Source organism: Trachemys scripta, chromosome 9 (genome assembly GCF_013100865.1).
Source record: "Trachemys scripta elegans isolate TJP31775 chromosome 9, CAS_Tse_1.0, whole genome shotgun sequence".
Lineage (NCBI taxonomy): Eukaryota > Metazoa > Chordata > Testudines > Emydidae > Trachemys > Trachemys scripta.
Window position 1 is genome coordinate 80,023,153 of NC_048306.1, and position 19,354 is coordinate 80,042,506.

Genomic DNA, 19,354 nt, shown 5'->3' on the forward strand with positions numbered 1-19,354 from the left:
AGAGAGGTTAGTGTTGAAGGACTGCTGGAGAACTATTAGAGTTGACATAGGTAACCCATTTTCTATACTCGCGCTGTGTTAACCTCTGTATAATCCTGGCTCGACACTGCTTTGGGAAGTGGTGTTACTGCGTTGCTGTAATGGGGCACTTACATGGGTGGGAGACAAATTTAAGGTAGCCACACCCAAATTACATTGATGCAAGGCGGGTAACGTTGACCTAACTTTGTAGTGTAGACCAAGCCTAAGAGTGTCCACACAGGTCATTAGATTGGTATAATTACAGCACTTTAAATTCATACCGTGCGGGTATAACTTAGTGTAGACAAACCCTTAGATTCCAGGAAATTGGTCGCTGTTAGGGAATGCTCAAGAGTTAAGTGAGGAAAAATGGTGGCCATGAATTTGGGTTTGATGATGAATCTGCCAGGGAAAAGATCTAGGCTTTTAATACTTCAACAAACTCAAATAAAATAATTCTAGCTTGGTAAACCTGTTGTGTCCAGCATCTTCAACGTAATCACCAAACTGATTATTTCAGAAAGTTCCAGCTCAATCAGTGTTTTGAGACAGATTCCACTCTGCTATATTCTCACCACTATGGTGGTGCAAAGGGAACAGAAACACCTATGATTCCTTCTGCATGGGAGGAGTCTCCATTGGGTGTAGTGTCAGTGTATTTGGTTTCTGCACCTCCTTCCCCAACTCTTGGCATAGGGGTGGTTCAAGTGGGGAGATGGAGTAGTTGGTGTGGAAACCAACTGGTTGTCCCCAGGTAGCATATGGTCTCTTAGGTAATGTAACCAGCTTGTGGAAGTTACCCAGCCTTGGAGCGGAGAATCAAGGAGCTGTATATGGTTCAAAAGTCTCAACTTCTCTTTTAGCAGAGGCATGTTTCTGCTTTTCAGCTCTATCTGTGTCTCCCACAGCCCAGCACTGGGAGGCAAGCAATGAAGTAGCCAGGACTGCTTAGAGGAGCTGCTAGGTAGCTGTAAATGGGAAGGAACACTCCAGGCTCACACCAGAGCTACACCACCGGCTGCAGGGGAGCTGGTAGGGCAGCTGGAATGGCAGTGATCCTATCTCCTCTGTGTAGTGGCAGCTTATTCAATCACTTCAGTTTAAACTTGCAGGTTGCAGCCCAGGGAGCACATTTTCAGTTCGTAATCAAATGCAGATTTTCTGTTTAACACACAAGTGGGCCACAGGTTGGATACCCTGATGTAAACCAACACAAAATAATCCTTCAGTAGAATTTTATCAACAGGAAAAATAAAAAATTCAGAGTATACCCTGTTTTTCAGGGCTGCAATTAATTGTTTTGACCTCAGTAGGCTGAAAGTTTTGTCAGGCCCTGTTCCTTTTTCTCCCTCAAATATTATAAAATGTTCTGTACCTGTGGTGCTTAATTAGCAAGTAATTCTGTGTGAGGGGTTTAAAAGCAATAATTTCCTGACTGATATATTTTCAGGCTCTCCCTGCCAGCTTTTAAGTTTATCAGATTTAGCATTATGACTATTTCTGATTTTTAGCAGAACAGATCCCACTCCTACCTGTAGACATTCCTTGTTATACTCATGCCTGTAGCTTTACAGTAGTTCATAGAATACTTTAAGTGGTACCTTTATTAATAAATTTATAATTTAAGTATCTGACATATAAAGACAAACATGCTGTTTGTTTTAAAATGAAAACTGTTGCAATGAAAGGGACCTTTGTTCCACAAATGCACGAATGGGTTTGCATGGTTAACTTCTGCCTGTGTTAATGGGTGTCACCCATCTGCATTGTGTTGCCCCTTTCCACTAATGAGGAAAGTGATGTTGCCTTTGCGGGCACTATATACAATGTTAGGAAAAGTTTTCTTTTATTGACATCTTTAACCCAATGTCTTCCTTCTCCCCAGTCTTGCAATTGTCACTTCAATTAATGAATGTGATATTATGTATGGAATAAGCAGCACACTGGTCCAAGGTCTGATCCTTTGTTATATTCAGTACTGGATTATTGCCAAAAACCACTGACTAATGAGTAGTAATTTTGAAGTTTGGTATCTCTCAAATCATCACAAATTACTTCCTTCTAACCTTTTGAAAAAATGGGATCCTCTTTTTACCACTAGCATAAAATAATAATTTCTAGCCCTAGATGGTCACAAGGTATCAGACCTTAAAATTATATAATTTTAGTTACTTTAACCTCTCCTTAGTGCCCCCCCACCCTACTTTGTTACCAGCATAATTTTAATTGTCACTATTACAAGAACTATAGCGCCTAAGAACCAGTGTTCATGCCACCTGAAAGGTTGGAATCCAAATTTTCAACAGTGTGAAGAATGAATCTCTTAACTCTAGCTGTACTTTCTTCCCCTCCCTCCCCCCCCAATTCAGTATCTGGATAGGAATATGAAAAGCACTGTGGTCTAGATTCACAAAAGGACTTAAGCTTTATGTTGCTCAGTGTCTCAGAGCCTAGTTTTGAAGCACCTACTTCCTCCTCCCCAGTAGGATCTAAAACCCCTGAGTTAAGTGCGTAGGTTCCTTCTACAATGAATGGAGAGGGGAGAGGCGCCTGAGAATTGGAAAAACCAGCGAGTTGAGTGGAGCTGCCTAACCTATCCAATAGCAGATGCCAAGGAGAGGGGTGGGTCCTAAGCCCTGCCTCTTTCAGGATGTTCCTGCCAAAGTCCAGGCTGATGGGAGGCAGAGGTGCCTGTCTCCACTTGGGATTCACAGTTATGGGTGGGTGGGAGAGGAAAAGGTGGGGAGTGCCCTGTTGTTAAGGTAATCTCCTGGGATGTGGGAGACTCCTTTGCCTTCTGAGGAGAAGGGATTTGAATGTTGGTCTCCCATCCCTCAAGTGAGTGCCTTAACTATTGGACTATAGAGTCATTCTAATTTTCTTTCTCTGGCCCAATGCATATTTAATTTTTGAAGTCTATAATACACAATGGAATAGCTTCAACTGGAGAGACTGAGACCCATGCCTGAATATCTCATAGTCCCTTTGTGAATCTAGCCCTACCATTTAAAACAAAACAAACAAACAAAAACCAATTCAATAAAGACACAGTTGTTACAATCATGTTTTAGGGTGGCTTGCAGCTATTGTTTGGTCTTGGTACAAAAGTTATACAAATTGATACGCTCTCAGTCCTGGCAAGTTGCCATTTTTACCCATCCCACTGTGGGAAAATGTGGGCATCTTTGCTTTAGGGTTTAAGCGCCAGGCAAACTGGAAGTATGCAAGGGATCATCATAAGTCTCTCAACATTTAATGCAAACAATTTTTAAATGTAAATGTGTATTATTTTGAACTCCCTTAATCTTTTTTAATATATCTTGTTTGCAGGGCTATCATCATATCTGGAGGACCAAACTCTGTGTATGCGGAAGATGCACCTTGGTTTGACCCAGCAATATTTACAATCGGCAAACCAGTTCTTGGAATCTGCTATGGCATGCAGGTGCTAATCATGGATCTGTTTGTCTACAAATATTGTTTTAGGTCCAGGTCTTAGTTCTGACATTCAGCTAAGATTTAACTACTAGAAGAACTTTTTCATATATAGCTTAACTATAATTAACGGGATAAATAAACCTTACATGCAGAATTTCATTTTAGAAAAAGTGTGAATGATGGTAGTTTTGGACATACTGAGTATACTATATACAAACTCTTCTCTGGGCTCTGCCATGAAAATAGCATAGGAAATACTTATGTTCTTCCTCTTTAACTATGCTGACTTTTTATTAAAAACATGATAAATGTATAGTAGAATCCAAAGTTGCATAGCCATTAACTTGTTTAGTTTAGCTGGTATTGAGGAATGCACCTCTCCTATAAACAATTGGAGTAGTTTGATCATTTAAATAGCTCATCTCTTTGTTTTTGCATGTAGAACACTCCTTAGGATAGTTTTCAGGAGCTACTCTACTGATGGAAAAATATATAAACTGATTTCATGTTTGTTTGAAACTAGAAACTGGGTTAGTTGATACTGTAGTAGAAACAATGTCTAATCTTAAAATAATTACCAATATGCTTAGTCACTAATACTGCCAAATCAAGTGTGTTCTTCAAAATGGTTGATTACAGTTCTCACTGATTCTCAGAAAAAGCAATTAGCAAGAACAGGAAAAAAAGAATACCATGAAATAGAAAATATACACTACAGAATATTTCTTCTTTAAGGCTGTTGTAACATTTCAGATCAGAAAGAACAGAAGTTCTGTATTTTATGTTTTTTATTCAATGAGTCTTAAAAATAAACCTTTGCATTTAGGCATTCAGTGTTGATCCCCCCCCCCCCCCCCCCAACTACATTATAATTCACCTGTAATATGCATCCATTCTTTTATAGTTTCAGCTATTTATCACATGCCTTATATTTTAGGCTTGGAAGGATTAGATTTTTATTGGTAAGTGTCGATTTCACCATACACAAATTGACAAAAAAAATTTCCATCGATGATGAATCAAAATTTACAGCTATGCAAAATAAGAGAAATGCTGTTTGAGAACTTTAGAGTTCACTGGTAGAGATGTCGGAGCAGGAGGGCCATGTAGGTAGCTTTAACTTTTTAAATCTCACTGTCTACCGTCATTAGATAATTATTGTCTGACTGCTAAATCCCTGCCATTTTGTCCTGCAATTGTGAAAATTAAATGGATACAAATCTAAAAAATGCTTAAAACTAAATATCAATATTATCTGTTGAAATAAAAATATATATATTTTGCCACGCCTACTTATGTTCTTCTTACAGCCAGAATAGTTGTTTAAATGTTAAGTACCAGAAAGGTCTTACATTTATGTATGGCTCCTTGCTTTCAGAATTATTGGGACCTAGGATGCATAACTTTTGTTTGATCTCTTTTATGGTACACAAATGGCCAACTAGCCAATCAACGGAAGTGATATAGGCTGTATTATGATTTCATTTCAAGAAGTTAGGTGAGGAAGAAGCATAAATACATAGTATGTTCAGAAATAAGTATTTATGTAGACATGATTATCCACAGGTCTGGATTGAGACGATGTTACAATCTGCCATCATACGTGCACATCTTCCATTGTTGTAAAAGAGAGCTAGGTGCATGTTTCTGCAGTCAGAATTTAGCATACTAATGCATACAGAGTGCATACTAATGGAACTCCTGTTAGTTATGAAATGTTGGTATGAATTGCCTCTAGTATATGTGAAAATAGGCTGCTTGATTCTCTTCCGACCAAGAGAATCCTACAGTGCAAAGAGAAGCCATATTGATTGGTTTGAAAAAATAAAATGGGAAATAGAAGAATTGGTAGAATCCAAAGCCTGCCACTAAAGTTCTTGACTTAATAGCATTAATGGTGGGCTACCTAGTCAATTTATAATAGGAGTGTTTCCAAGCTATGCTGACAGGAGGCCAGCAGAAGAGGAGACTGATCACTGAATAGTGAGAAATAATGAAGATTCTGACTGTTTAGTAGTAACATTCTATATCTAGTATAAGAGTGACCTTGTCTGCAGGAGGTTTCGGTGACTAACAGTTGGTTGTCATGTCCAGCAGGTTAAAGTTATAGGAAGAGCAAGGTGAATATATTAAATGGAAATTATGTTGGACTGTTGGAACGTATACTGTAAGGTAATTAACAATGTTTCTGATTTGACAGATGATGAATAAGGTATTTGGAGGTACAGTGCACAAAAAAGATGTTAGAGAAGATGGAGTTTTCAACATTACTCTGGATAACACATGCTCACTGTTCAGGTATGCAGGCTCTTCTAGCCACAAAAATGGTAGAGGAAATGCCAATGAAAGCTAGTGACAGTATAGACACAGGCTAGATTTATGAGGTAGAAAATGGAGCTTCATCCATGCTTATGTGAAATTGCCCACCATTTGCTTATATAGCTATTGCAACTATGTGTGTAAATTAGGCAGTTGCACATACAAATATTGAGGCAGTTAATGGCCCAATTAAGCATACATATTAGTATGCATGCTTGTTTGCAGAACTCCAGTCTCTGTCTTTTTAAAACAAGCAAACCCCTATGTTGTCTTCTTTTTAAAAAGAATAATCACCCTATACTTTACATTTGCTGTAAAGGTAAGGGTTTTTTTGGCTATATTCTTCACCCTTGGATCTTTTATGCATTTTACTTGGGAGTACTTTATATCGTTATATTCTAAAACGTTTTTAAAATGTTTAACTTAAACAAGGAGTGCTTTATTGGTGTGGCACCATAAAGGGTGCCAGGGACCACAGCCTGGGAATTTTTGCATTAAGGCAAGTTCTACAGCTGTTGAAGCATTGTGTTGTATAGTAGGTCACTTTGGTATTAGCTAGCATCCATAGGTATCCAAGTTCCTGAAAGCCATGGAAAAACTGAAATAATTAATGAGGTCTTCTGTCCCTTTAAACTTGGGTCTTAGTATTCTATAAAAGCAAATTTGATTCTCAGTATTGCCACAGCACCTCTCTTTCAGCCCCTTGTAAGAATCCAGTCAATTTACTGTACCACAAGGTCCTAATTCTTGTGACTGTTTCTTCCAGAAGTGTCATGGAGCTTCACACCCTATCCTGTAAAGTTTAAGGCCCATCAGGACAAGCTTGTCCTTATGACCTTTCCTAAATTCAGGCTTAAGGAAGCTTTAATTTTTTTGTTTGTTTGTTTAAAGCACTGCCCATTTCCCCCCACCCCCATAATCCACAGAAGTCCGAGTATAATACAGGCTTGGCTGTCAAAAGAACCCTCTGAATTTGTCTTGAGCGGAGTTCAGAGCTTCAGAGAGGTTATTCATCTTGCATGGAGCGCACCTACTATAAGAAAAGTGAAGCAGCTTCCAGAGAGAAAATGTAACAGCTGAGGAGCTGATTAGTAAAAACTTCAGTGCTGGAAAGAATGTCCCACATGTATTTAAAACGTGTACTTGACAGGTGGTGTCTTAGTGGGAAGAGACCCTTGAGAGGGTCTGATAGAAATCTATTAAGTGGCCAACTGTGTATCAGTGCACACCTTCCTGAAGAACTAGGTATGTTGTCCATGCATCACTGGATACAGCCTTTGGTGGAAGGATATTGTAGATGGCTGTAATTGCACCCAAAAGTTGGATTTCTTGTACTGATGTGGGAAGGACCCAAGTGTTCAGAGTGGCATATAAGATCAAAGAGAGAAGGGGAAACTTCCTTTAGCTGTAAATTATCTTTCCTTGAGATTTTCTATACCAGTACATACTGCTTCCCTTGGATGACTCCTATAAAATTTTATCTTAGTTTTTTACTTATTTTTGGCTAATGCTACTTCTGAAGTTTCAGTGAAATCCTGTGAACTAGCAAGTTCTTTATTCGTACGGAGCATGTCATCTAAAGACTTGATAGCGGTTATTTTCTCTCTGGCTGGGAGAAGTTATATGAAACTGAGAATAGGTTGAGATTGAGAGGGAAGGTGGTTTCCAAGATGTTTTGTTAATTGATCTATGCTTTGAAAAGGTAGAGAACCTGTGCCCTAGAACATTAGTCAATCTGAACTAAAATGTCTGTCAGCAAAAAGTAAAAATCAAAATATGAAGTTGTATCAGAAAATCTGTGGTGTGCTTAAATTTTTAATATTTCACAATTAACTATACAAATAAAATTAGATGTTCTTGTTTGTACTTTCACTGATTCTGTTTTTATCCTGTGTTTAGGGGCCTTCAGAAGGAGGAGTTTGTGCTCCTCACTCATGGAGATAGTGTAGATAAAGTAGCTGATGGGTTCAAAATTGTTGCACAATCTGGGAACATTATAGCAGGTATGTATTCTGTACAATTATGACTTGTCTCTTGAGCCTTTTTTTAAAAGGGAAGTTATCTGCTGAATTGTGGCACAGAATTTAGGCGTAGTAAAAATAAGCTTTTATGAAACTCAAGATTACATTTCTCTGTAGTGTTTTAACCCAAACATTGCTAGTAAAGAAAAAGACTGATGCAGAAATGACTAGTTTTGTTTTAAATGTTCAAGTTGAGAAATGTTAGAAAAGGCATCAGAGAAAAGGAACTTGATTTCAAGAATTCTTTAGTTTAGATTATCTAATGGGTTTAATTAGTTCACTCTGGTATTTACTATTGTCATTTTAACTTTTTTTAACAGAGTAAAAAGAATTGCAGTATTAAAAGAAATCTTTCAAATCTCTTCCATAGAAGGTCACAGGGGAAATGTGTAGATATGGGCCCTGAGAGTTGACTCAGAAAATGTACTTAAATTATTAAGCCAACTTGCAACTCACTGAATCAAACCACCTTTTCTGCAGCCAGCAGATTATAGGTTAGTCTTATGTTTACTGAGCCACTTTGTGAAATCTTAAACCATTCATGTGGCTCTTATTTTAAATCCTTGAGGAAAGGTCCAGGATAGAAACTGCTGAATTGTTGGAAGACCAGCGTTCTGTAAGCTGGTCTCCATTAACCACAGGTCAGGCACAGTGCTATATTTGATCTGTAGCAAATATGCAGTACTGTCACCTGCGGGATGTGTAGGTAAATATAGTTTGAATAGCGAACTTACTGTAGCTAGTAGTCAAGATTATTTTTTTTAAAGTCCTTATTTAGCTTTTAAATAAAATTACAATTATGTAACTACTAAAGAGGAAACTGGCAAGCGTTATAGATTCTCATTATAAGAAACCCCCCAAATTTTTCAAATCCTTTACAACATTGTGTGGGCAAAGAAGAAAAACTAGAACTTTCAAGCACATCCAAAAGTTCTTGTATAATGGCGTGGCCCTTGCCTAATCATAGTTGAGGTTAAGCAAAGTTTTCGGTTTAGAGACAGTTTTCAAAGTGCTGTAAAATCCATATACTGTATGGAAGTATTGCTTATTCCCAGACAGGAAGGAGAATAAACCATACCATTGTAAGGCATCCTTTTTTTTTAACCTGGTATAACTGCATCAACAATAGAATTTGGTACCAATATAACTATTTGCTCAGAGTATACATTTTAGAATAGTAATACCGGTACAACTTTTAATTGTAGATGAGGCCTGTAATTTCTTTGAGGGTATGGGGTGGAAAGCATGACATTAACTACATTTCCTGGTTTTCTAATATTTGTATTGCGTGGTTGAATATTTCTCCTGGTTCTCCAAGGTACCTGATTTTTGACTGCTAACTTCCATGTTTTGGAAGGGAACAAAGTACTGCTAAACAGTCTGAACTGTGCTTTAATGAAGTTTTTGTTGTTGTTAGTGAATACACCAAATGCAAGAGTAACACAAAAATCAGATCACTTTCGAATGTCCCTTATTCATAGTCATGCAATAAAGAATTTTCCAAAATATTATCTACATAGTACATGTTATCTTAATTTAGATGAGCTTCCTTTCAGCCTAATTGTATTAACAGCAAGACTGGTATTGTCTTAAATGTGTGTGTGTGGGTTAGGTGTTTTTGTTTATAAGCTTTAGTTTTATTGCCACCTTCTAAGCCGGAAAACTGATGACAGGAATTCAGGATGTAGTGTCACCAATTTTCGTCTGTGATCCTGAGTAGTTCTGCTAATATCAGAACAAATAAAGATCTTTTCATCTATAAATTGTGTTGTATCCATCATTTTCCATACTGTAATCAAAATACATTCCCAGTTCCATGGTGATGACAGATTCACTAAGGCCCCATCCTGCAAACACCTATATGCAAACCTTTATCCATGTACATACTTTCAGTGGAGTGAATCCATGCATAACTGTTTGCAGGATCAGGGCCTGAGTTGAGATGGATTCATAGTTATTAAAAAAAAAAAAACACCAGAAGGCACCACTATTATTTCTAGTCTAGCCTCCTTATAACACTGATGAAGTAGGCAATTCAAATGGGGGAGATTTGAGAGGTATATGGAATTTTTTTACAATATGTAATTAGGGTCAAATTTGGAAAGGGAATTCTGCAAACATAAAATTATTTCAGATAATTCCCTTCCTTCAAAAGAGTGTAGAAAACCTAATATTCTTATGAGTTGATTTTATAAAGTTTTCAATAAACTAAATTTTCCAATCCAGAAAAGCTCTTTTTTAAAGGGAAAAAAAACCCTCTAGAGATTTTTTTGCATCTGTGCTTCATTAATCTTTTCTCCTAGATTTTTCATGTTTTTCTCAACAAATAGGGTTCTTTATAATAATTAATTAATGGAGATATCCCATCTCCTAGAACTGGAAGGGACCTTGAAAGGTCATTGAGTCGAGTCCAGTCCAGTCCCCTGCCTTCAATAGTAGGACCAAGATTTTGCCCCAGATCCCCAGCTGGCCCCCTCAAGGATTGAACTCACAACCCTGGGTTTAGCAGGCCAATGCTCAAACCACTGAGCTATCACTTCCCCCAGATATATTTCTGCTGAAGACAGATACAACTTTGATTCAAACACATAAAACTTTATACTGTAGGGGTTGAATAGCTGCTAGTATGGCTTCTAGTGAAACTTTGGAAATGATCCTTGTTTCAATTTGTTTAGGGGTATGTTTCTCATAAGGTAATTAGACTAGAAGTCTGGTTGGGCCTAATTTTTAGACTGGACCTGAACCAGACCCAACCCCACTCCACTTGAGCCTGAGATCGTAGAGTCGAGTTTTGACATGATTGCCTACTGCCCATGTGTTCTGCTCTTTTTCTGCCTGGGGTTGGCAAAGTGCTGGCTGTGTATACCTGCAGCAGCTGCATGCACTGGCAGCACACTCAGCCCGCAGTGCACACAACACAGTGAGGTGACAATGGTCAGCAGGAGCAAGGCATGCTGTGGCCACCCAGCTGATCCCGACAGGCAGGAAGAGAGGCAGCTCGACCCAAGCCCAACAGAGTCCAATTTTTTTGCAATCTAGATCTGACATTTTTAGTCGGGTCCTGTTGACTTCAGAGCAGGTTGCAGGACTCTAAATTGTACTGCTTCAAAAGCAGTAATGGCTAGTAGAGATGGAAAGAGAAAGTCTGTTCTTCAAGTAGATGTGGCCATGTGTTCCATGTAGGTTTGTGTGCCCTGGAGCTGGAGAACTTTGCCTAATAGTACCCATAGGAGTGGTGTTCATGCCCTGTGGCCATAGCACATCCCTCCTCACCTCCAGTCGTATAAGGGTGGCGCCGTTCTGAACCCCCACAGTTCCTTCGCACTGCCTGTGACTAGAGCTGGAGCTTTGTGTGGTGTCCTCACCTCATACTTCTGCTCTGTTTTCTGAGAACTTTTCTGTATATAAAATCAGTAGTACCTTAGGTTTAGTTTGTGTTAGTTTAGTGTTAGTAGAGTAGTTGGCTGCCCTGTGTGATGATCTCACCAGGGTTCAAGCATTGTCTGTCGTGTAGGGGTGGTCATCTGCAACAGCACCCCCCAAAGGAGGTGCTTGTTGTATCTTAGTGAGGGACACATTAGGTGTTCCATCTGCAAGTAGTTCACCAAGAAGACTCAGGTGATGAGAGACTTGCAGCTGAAGCAGCACCTTCTGGAGCAGGCCATGAGGCCCACTTCGGCACAGAGGCCCTCATCTAATCAGCAGTCACCTTCAGATCTGGCAAGTGATGCTACCCCATGCTTACGCTCGGATGTTTTCCCCCCAAGAGAAAAAGGGTCATTTAGCCCCCTGTGGTGTGGTGAGGAAGAGGTCCCATAAAACAAGTCGGGATCATTCCAGGATTGAGGGAGACTCTGGCTTCTCCTCTTCTAGGAGGAGTGCTGTCCAGCACCGTACTTCCTTCGGCACACAGGATGGAGCAGGTCCATCCAACCACTCCCCGGTACCATACCAAGAGCAGCAAGGGCCCATATGGTGAACTCAGGTTCTGGCCATGGGGTGTCCTTTGAGTCCAGTACCAACAACATTGCACCAGTGCCAACTCTTTCCATGCTGACAGCATACCAGGTGGTATCAGACATGCTTTGCCTCTCGATCCCGGACTCTCTGGTGGTTCAGGAGTTCTCCGGTGCTTTGGTTTCTACCAGCTTGTCCTCTGTTGTGCCCTTGGCACCTTCTGTCCATGTTGCAGAGCCATCACGTCTGTCGGCATCACAGCTCTTACCACCTGGGCAGCTGACTATCAAGTAGAGGCCAGGCCTGGCACCGAAGACACCCTCGATGCTGGTACATCCTTCAGTGCCGTCTTTATCTTGGAAGCAGATCCCATCATCAAGTCCATTCCCAGCCTTGGTGTTGATGCCTCTCCGGGTACTAGGGGGGAGTGTGTCTCATTCAGTGCCACTGTTGCCGATTCCCCACTCTTCTTTGGCACTGGTGCCACCTCCTTACTGGGCTTCAGATGAATCCAATCAGTTGTTTACCCCATCGGGACTGGGTCCCATGTTGTTATCACAGAACCTCTAGGATTACTCAAGATCCAGGTTGGGGTTGTCCTCCCCCTACTTGTCAGATAGGAACTAGAGGTTACCTTTAGATCACTATTGGTACCAAGATAGGCATCTGTCCTGCAATCGGGATGGGCTTTTGGCCTGGTGCCTATGGTCACAATGCATTATCCGTATGCCCTGTGGCCTCCTTGGAATCCCTGGGACACTCCTTGATCCCTGAGGTCCCAATCCTCAACCTGCTCCATAGCAAGATTACTGGTCCCAGTGGTGGCTTCCACTCCCATACCATCTAAGCTGTGAACGACCACTGAGTTCATTCCCCCTGGATCTGCTGGGCTCTTCTGACCAGATTCTGTGGTACAAGAACAGGTGTTGTCATTGGTGCAGCAGACCGTCTCCTTGTCCTCCCTGGAGGACTATAAGGCATACCAGGACCTCCTGATGCTAATGGTTACTACCTTGGGTATCTTGGCAGATCTGCTGCAGGAGAATATGTCTAAGCTGCTGGATATTCTCCAACCATCAACTCCAGGAAGAATAGCCCTCCCGATAAATGAGGCTCTCCTGGAGCCTGCAATGGCCCTCTGAATTACCCCAGCTTTGTTGCCCCCTACAGCCAAACATTTGGAGAAATGGTACTTCGTTCTTACACAACGGTTTGAGAGTTTCTACTCCCACCCAGCATCTAACTGCCAGGTGGTGACTGCAGCAAATGACAGAGCTTAGCAGGGAACGTATAAGTCCACCCCTAAGGACAAAGAGTCCAAAAAGATGGATGTAATGGGAAGGAAGAGTTATACCTCCTCTTCCCTGCAAATGCACATCAAGAACCGGCAGGCGCTGTTCTCTAAATATGACTTTGTCAGTTGGGCCGCCATATCTAAGTTCGTGGACAAGCTGCTGGAATCCTCCAGGGAAGAATTTATGGCATTCATTGCAGAAGGCCATATGGTAGCCAAGACCTTGTTGCAGTCAGCTCTGGACATGGCAGATGCTGCAGCCAGAACCATGGCCTCAGTGGTGACCATGAGGAAGGCCTCATGTCAATGGAATTTAGGCATAGTGTCTGATATGCTGCATACCATTGAGGACTTGCCATTTGGTGTTTGGGTTTTATTTTCTGAAAAGACCGACAAACCTTGCACTCTTTTAAATGCTCCCAAGCTACTTTGCATGCTTTGGGAGTATATACTCCAGCCATGAAGAGATGCCACTATGGCAATCAGTAGCCTCAGCAGCAATGCTGCTCTCACAGCATTGCTTTTTTTGGCTGGTTGGGTTTTTGGCCAATCCTCCCCTCCCTCCCCCCCCCCCCCCCCCTTTTTTTTTTTTTTTAATAATGTGGCAGTGGGACTACTCCAGAGAGAGCCAGAGATTTCAAAGGAGAAGATCCTCTAGTTCTGGGCTTAATCAGCTGACCACTGCCTTCTTCCCCTCTCCTTCACACTCCTCCAGAATCTAGCAAGTGCCCATTTTGACTCATATGTCCAGGACAGCAATCCAGTAGTAACCTCTCCTTCTCTGTCTCCCCTGTTTGGGGACAGGCTGGCCAACTTTTACAGTGTTTGGGTCTTGATTACAACAGAGAACTAAGACTTAAGCACCTTAAGATCAGGTTATGTCTTACAGTTCCTCTCTACCCTCCTACCTGATCTCTTTTTAGGGACCCCTCTCACGAGACACTGGGTCCTCAAGCAGGTTCAGTCTTTACTGGCTTTGGGGGCCATTGGGGCAGGGGTTCTACTACCCATATTTCCTCATCCCTAAGCCAAAGGCAGGGACGAGACCTATCTTCAACCTCCATGATCTCAACAGATACATCAGATATGTGAGATTCCCTTCCCAAAAATCTTCCTTGCCTTGAATCACAATGACTGGTTTGCTGTCTTGGACCTGCAGGATGCTTATTTCCACATAGCAGTCCTCCCAAGCTACAGGAGGTTCTTTAAATTTGTAGTGGTTGGCTGGCACTGCCAGTACACTGTGAGGCCTTTCAGCTATCTTCCACTCCCCAGGTTATTACCAAGTGTATGATTGTGGAAACAGCGTACCTCAGGAAGAAGGGAATTCATATCTTCCTGTACCTAGATGAGCGCTTACTGAAAAGCGAGTCCAGAGAGGAAGTCCTCTCATGTTCACGTCACACTGTGCCTATGCAATTGTCTAGGTCTCATCACGAACAGCAGGAAGTCAGCATTGGTTCCAGCTCAATTCTTTGAGTGCACTGGGACCTTGATAAACTCTACGAGTTGAAGAGTGTTTCTAGGAGATCCAGCCCTATGTCTGGAGCTGCAGTCTCAATCACAACCCAAATATACCTGAGGTTGCTAGACCATATGGACATAGGTAGTCCAATATGCCAGGCTGCACGTCTTAAGTTATGGCTGAAGTCGATCTATTATCCAAATCGCTGTCCCCTGGACATGCTGGTCTAATTCCTACCACTAATTTCTTATGATGAACAATTCAGGACAATATGTGCCAGGATATTCCTTTTGCCTCCACTGACCAGGACCTATAGTTACTAATGCCTCCTTAATAGGTTGGAGGCCTGTAGTAGAATAAGAAGCTTCTCTGCATATTGGTGTCCTGTAGCTTTGTGTCATCTACAATTCGTGTTAGACTTTTCAGGATCACATCAGGGGCTCAGTGGCTCTCATACTCACTGACAATACCACCGTGATTATATGAACAGGAGGGTGGGGGGGAGAGCATGCTCCAACATGGTTTGTCAAGAAGCAATCAGGCTCTGGCAGTTTTGCACCAGGGAAAACATTACCCCCATGAGCAATCACTTAGCGGATCACCTCATCAGGAATTTCTCCCTGAATCACGAGTGGTCTCTGAAGTCGAGCGTCCTGCGGTCCTTCTTTGCAGTTTGAGGCGTCCTGACAATCAACCTGTTTGCCACAAGAGAAACAAGAAATACCGGCTGTTCTGCTCTTGAGGGGTCTCATTCCGGGCTCCTTGACCCATGCCAATTCCAATCATCCCACAGGTCATTCTCAAATTGACATTGGGCCATCAATGTGGCCGAGACAACATTGGTTCTCTGACCTCCTCGTGTTATCAGTTTGGCCTCCCATATCCCTTCCTCTTCATCCTGGCCTCCTGACTCAGCATCACAGTCAGTTTTTGCTTCCAGCTCTCAGCTCCTTGCACCTCACAGCATGGATGCTTTGTGGTTTGATGAAGAGGAGGAATGATGTTTGGAGGTGGTCTGACAAGTCTTTCTCAACAGTAGGAAGCCTCCATCAGGGCAGCCTATTCAACCAAGAGGAAACAATTCTTAGTATGGTCGTTAGCCCAGGGAGTTCAACCAACCTGGGCTTGTATCCAAGACATCTTAGAGTACCTGTTACCTTCAGTCTTCTGATCTTGTGCTTGGTTCATTGAGAGTCCACCTGGTGGCAATATTGGCATTTCATCCACCTATCCATGGGAAGTCAGTTCAAACTTTATGGCAGTGAGGTTCTTGAAAGGAGCCATTCGTCTCTACCCACCAGCTAAAGAGATGGATCCTCTGTGGGACCTTACTACTCATGGAAGGGGCTATGGCCACGGGGTGCGAGTGCAGTACCCATGGGTACTGTAAGGCAAAGTTCTCCGGCTCTGGTGTATGGGGTGCGCATGCCCACATGAAATACATATCTGCATCACATCTCGAAGAACAACCATTCTAGGTAGGTAACCATTTCCCCCTCATATTTGACACCACCTTTGGTATCTCAGTATAGTGATTGGAACTTTTAAATTGTTCCTTCTCGTTTGACTTTCTGCTTTCTTGGAGAAAACATAATCAAGCAGATGAAGTGTGTAAGTCTCTTCAAAGCACAAAAATGCAGGTTTGAGGCTGTAATTCCAATGATTTCAAGTAGATATAGTTTAATCTCTGAGGTATTTTAGGGAAATGTTACGTATAGTAGAACCTTGTTTATCTGGTCTAATTGGGGCCGGATCAGATAACGACTCTGGATAAACTGGAGAATGGGAAAATGGGATGCTGCAGTGCCATTTAGTGGTCACAGGAGTGATTGCCTGCTTCTTGCCCAGGAGTCTTGGTGGTTCAGTAAGTGCAGAGAGCTGGTTAAGGGAGGGTTGGATAAACAGGGTTCTACTGTAACTAGTGATCTACTGTTAATAGACAAAACAGCAGAGAGAAACTTAAAAAAAAAATAGCTGCCCACTTTGAATTCCCACCCAAAATCTCAAAGAACAAAGTTAACAAGGACAAAAAAATAACACCAGTACGTGGGAAAGGCAGTTCAGCAGCAGCAGCGGTTCATGCTCTGTGGGGTTTTACCTCTTCTCCCTAAGTATTGACACCTCATCCCAAATGTGGAAAGTGTAGAGTCTCAGTTCAGCAACACCTGCCAAATTATTGCTTAAATGTATTCATTGAGAAAAGGAACTGCATCATAGAAATGTCTAAAACACTTGAATTTCATGTATAAAAGGAAAAGTGTTAGGTTGCTGTACGATCAACCTAATTCTAGTGACTATTGTTTTTAAAATATTTTGCTATGAATTAATCTGCCAGTTCAAACCAGACTATTGAAGAGGACACAGTATACATTTTAAAATTATAGATGGCCTTTTCATGTTGTAGTTGTAATTTTTAATACTGTATCTCTTTACATGAAGGTATAGCAAATGAATCTAAAAAACTGTATGGAGTTCAATTCCACCCTGAAGTTGGCCTTACAGAGAATGGAAAAGTGATACTGCAGAATTTCCTCTATGATATTGCTGGATGCAGTGGTAACTTCACAGTAGAAAATAGACAGCTTGCGTGTGTTCAAGATATTAAAGAGAAAGTGGGTTCATCAAAAGTCCTGGTAAGTAGGTTTAGAAAATGTTTTGCAACTTCCGGTCTTATGAATAAAACTGACACTTGTAGTTACGCTGGTTACTTAAAAAAAATGACAGTTTTCATGCTTCAGGGTATAAACTGGCCAGCGGTTTAGGAAGCTCATTCTAACGTACTGCACAATTTGCCTAGTGCACTGTTTCACTTTTCATTTTCTTTGGGTATAGCAAGGGTGGGCAAACTACAGCCCAGGGCCACATCCGGCCCTCCAGAAGTATTAATCCGGCCCTTGAGCTCCCACCGGGAAGCGGTGTCCGGGGTTTGCCCCCGCTCTGGTGCTTCAGCTGGGGAGTGGGGTCGGGGTCTTGCCCCACTCCACACTGCTCCCAGAAGCAGCGGTATGTCCCTCCTCTGGCTCCAATACGTAGGAGCGGCCAGAGGGCTCAGCACACTGCCCCCACCCCAAACGCTGCCCCCACAGCTCCCATTGGCTGGGAACTGCAGCCAGTGGGAGCTGCGGGGTGATGCCTGTGGACAGGGCAGCGCACAGAGCCACGTGGCCACACCACCACGTAGGAGCTGGAGGGGGGACATGCCACTATTTCTGGGAGGATCTTGAGGTAAGCGCCGCCTGGAGCCTGCCATTTGACCCCCTTCCCATGCCCCAACTCCAGCCCTGATCCCCCTCCTGCCCTCTGAACCCCTTGGTCCCAGCCCGGAGCACCCTTGTGCACCCCCAAGCCCTCATCCCTATCTCAGAGCCTCACCTGCAGCCGGAGCCCTCCACCCCCCAATTTTGTGAGCATTCATGGCCCGCCATACAATTTCCATACCCAGATGTGGCCCTCTTGCCAAAAAGTTGCCCCTGGGGTATAGTGTGATACGTAGGTTATTATTGCGGTGTTATTGTAGCCATGTTGGTCCCAGGATATTAGAGACACAAGGTAGGTGAGTTAATATCTTTTATTGGACCAACAGAACACCTTGTTCTGATCATGGTAATTCTTATATTCAGTCTGAGTTTTAAGCTATCATTCTCCCATAGATGTTTGGATAAGTTTGATTTTTTTTTTTTTCCCTCTGGCCCTAACCTAGGTTTTACTCAGTGGAGGTGTGGACTCAACAGTGTGTACTGCTCTCCTGAACCAGGCTTTAAACCAAGACCAAATCATAGCTGTACACATAGATAATGGATTCATGCGCAAGAGGGAAAGTCTGTCTGTGGAGGAGGCACTCAAAAAACTTGGAATTCAAGTCAAAGGTACTGTGTTTCATGTTACTTATACTACATGTAAATGAGGGTAGTATGGCTAGTCTTCTAAAAGAAAATCCATAATCTTACAATTAATCATAGTTTTATTGTCTAATGAAACTGCGTGTGAAATTTTGAGAATTTAAATATCAAAATGTAGTTACTAGTACTATATGTACTATAATTATACGTACTGTATATGTACTATATATGTATTATATGTTCTATAATTATATGTATTACAATTATTTAATATTAGGGTACTCCCCAATGATCCAAATCAGGACTGAGGCCACATTGTGCTAGTCGTACAAAAATGCATAGGAAAACACAAGCCCAGAGCCAAATAATTTAAAATATAAGTTTAAATATATAGATTCTAACTTACAAATTCGTGATTTCCATTGATGTGTGAAAACTGATGTCTTGAACTGAGAGAGTAAACCATTTCACCAGTGGCACATATGTGATTACAGCTATTGAGGAATTGTATGACAGTTGGCATTTGCCTCAACCATCAGTTCCTTTTCTTCCCCTGGCAAATGAGTCCATTGCCTTCAGCCAGGGCCGGCTCCAGGCACCAGTGCAGCAAGCAGGTGCTTGGGGCGGCCAACGGAAAGGGGCGGCACGTACGGCTCTTCGGCGGCGGGTCCTTCAGTCCCTCTCGGAGGGAAGGACTTGCCGCCGAGGAATGAATCGGCGGCGTTAGAGCTGCCACCGAAGTGCCGCTAATCGCGCCTTTTTTTTTTTCCGCTGCTTGGGGCCGCAAAAATGCTGGAGCCAGCCCTGCCTTCAGTGGTTGCAGTTCCCTGTTCATATGAAGCAATTTTTTCTTATTGAAGAGTTTAGCTCTCAGTTCTGTAGCTAAGTATTAATTGTTTAACTTTGTAAGCCAATTTGCATGTGTGACACCTTTCTGATTTCAAATTTTTTTTAATAAACAGGTTTCTTTTTGAGGTGTGTGTTGTACCGATGGCTTCTG

General features: G+C 42.0%; 1 protein-coding gene across 1 annotated transcript in view; it reads left to right on the forward strand.

The window, feature by feature from the left end:
* GMPS (guanine monophosphate synthase) overlaps window positions 1-19,354 on the forward strand; it is a 63,293-nt gene that overhangs the window by 15,066 nt on the left and 28,873 nt on the right. The window contains exons 3-7 of the mRNA XM_034780744.1: window positions 3,352-3,466; window positions 5,660-5,757; window positions 7,678-7,781; window positions 16,955-17,148; window positions 18,216-18,381. Of these exons, the coding sequence (XP_034636635.1) occupies window positions 3,352-3,466; window positions 5,660-5,757; window positions 7,678-7,781; window positions 16,955-17,148; window positions 18,216-18,381 (677 nt within the window). The remainder of the gene's footprint in view (window positions 1-3,351; window positions 3,467-5,659; window positions 5,758-7,677; window positions 7,782-16,954; window positions 17,149-18,215; window positions 18,382-19,354) is intronic.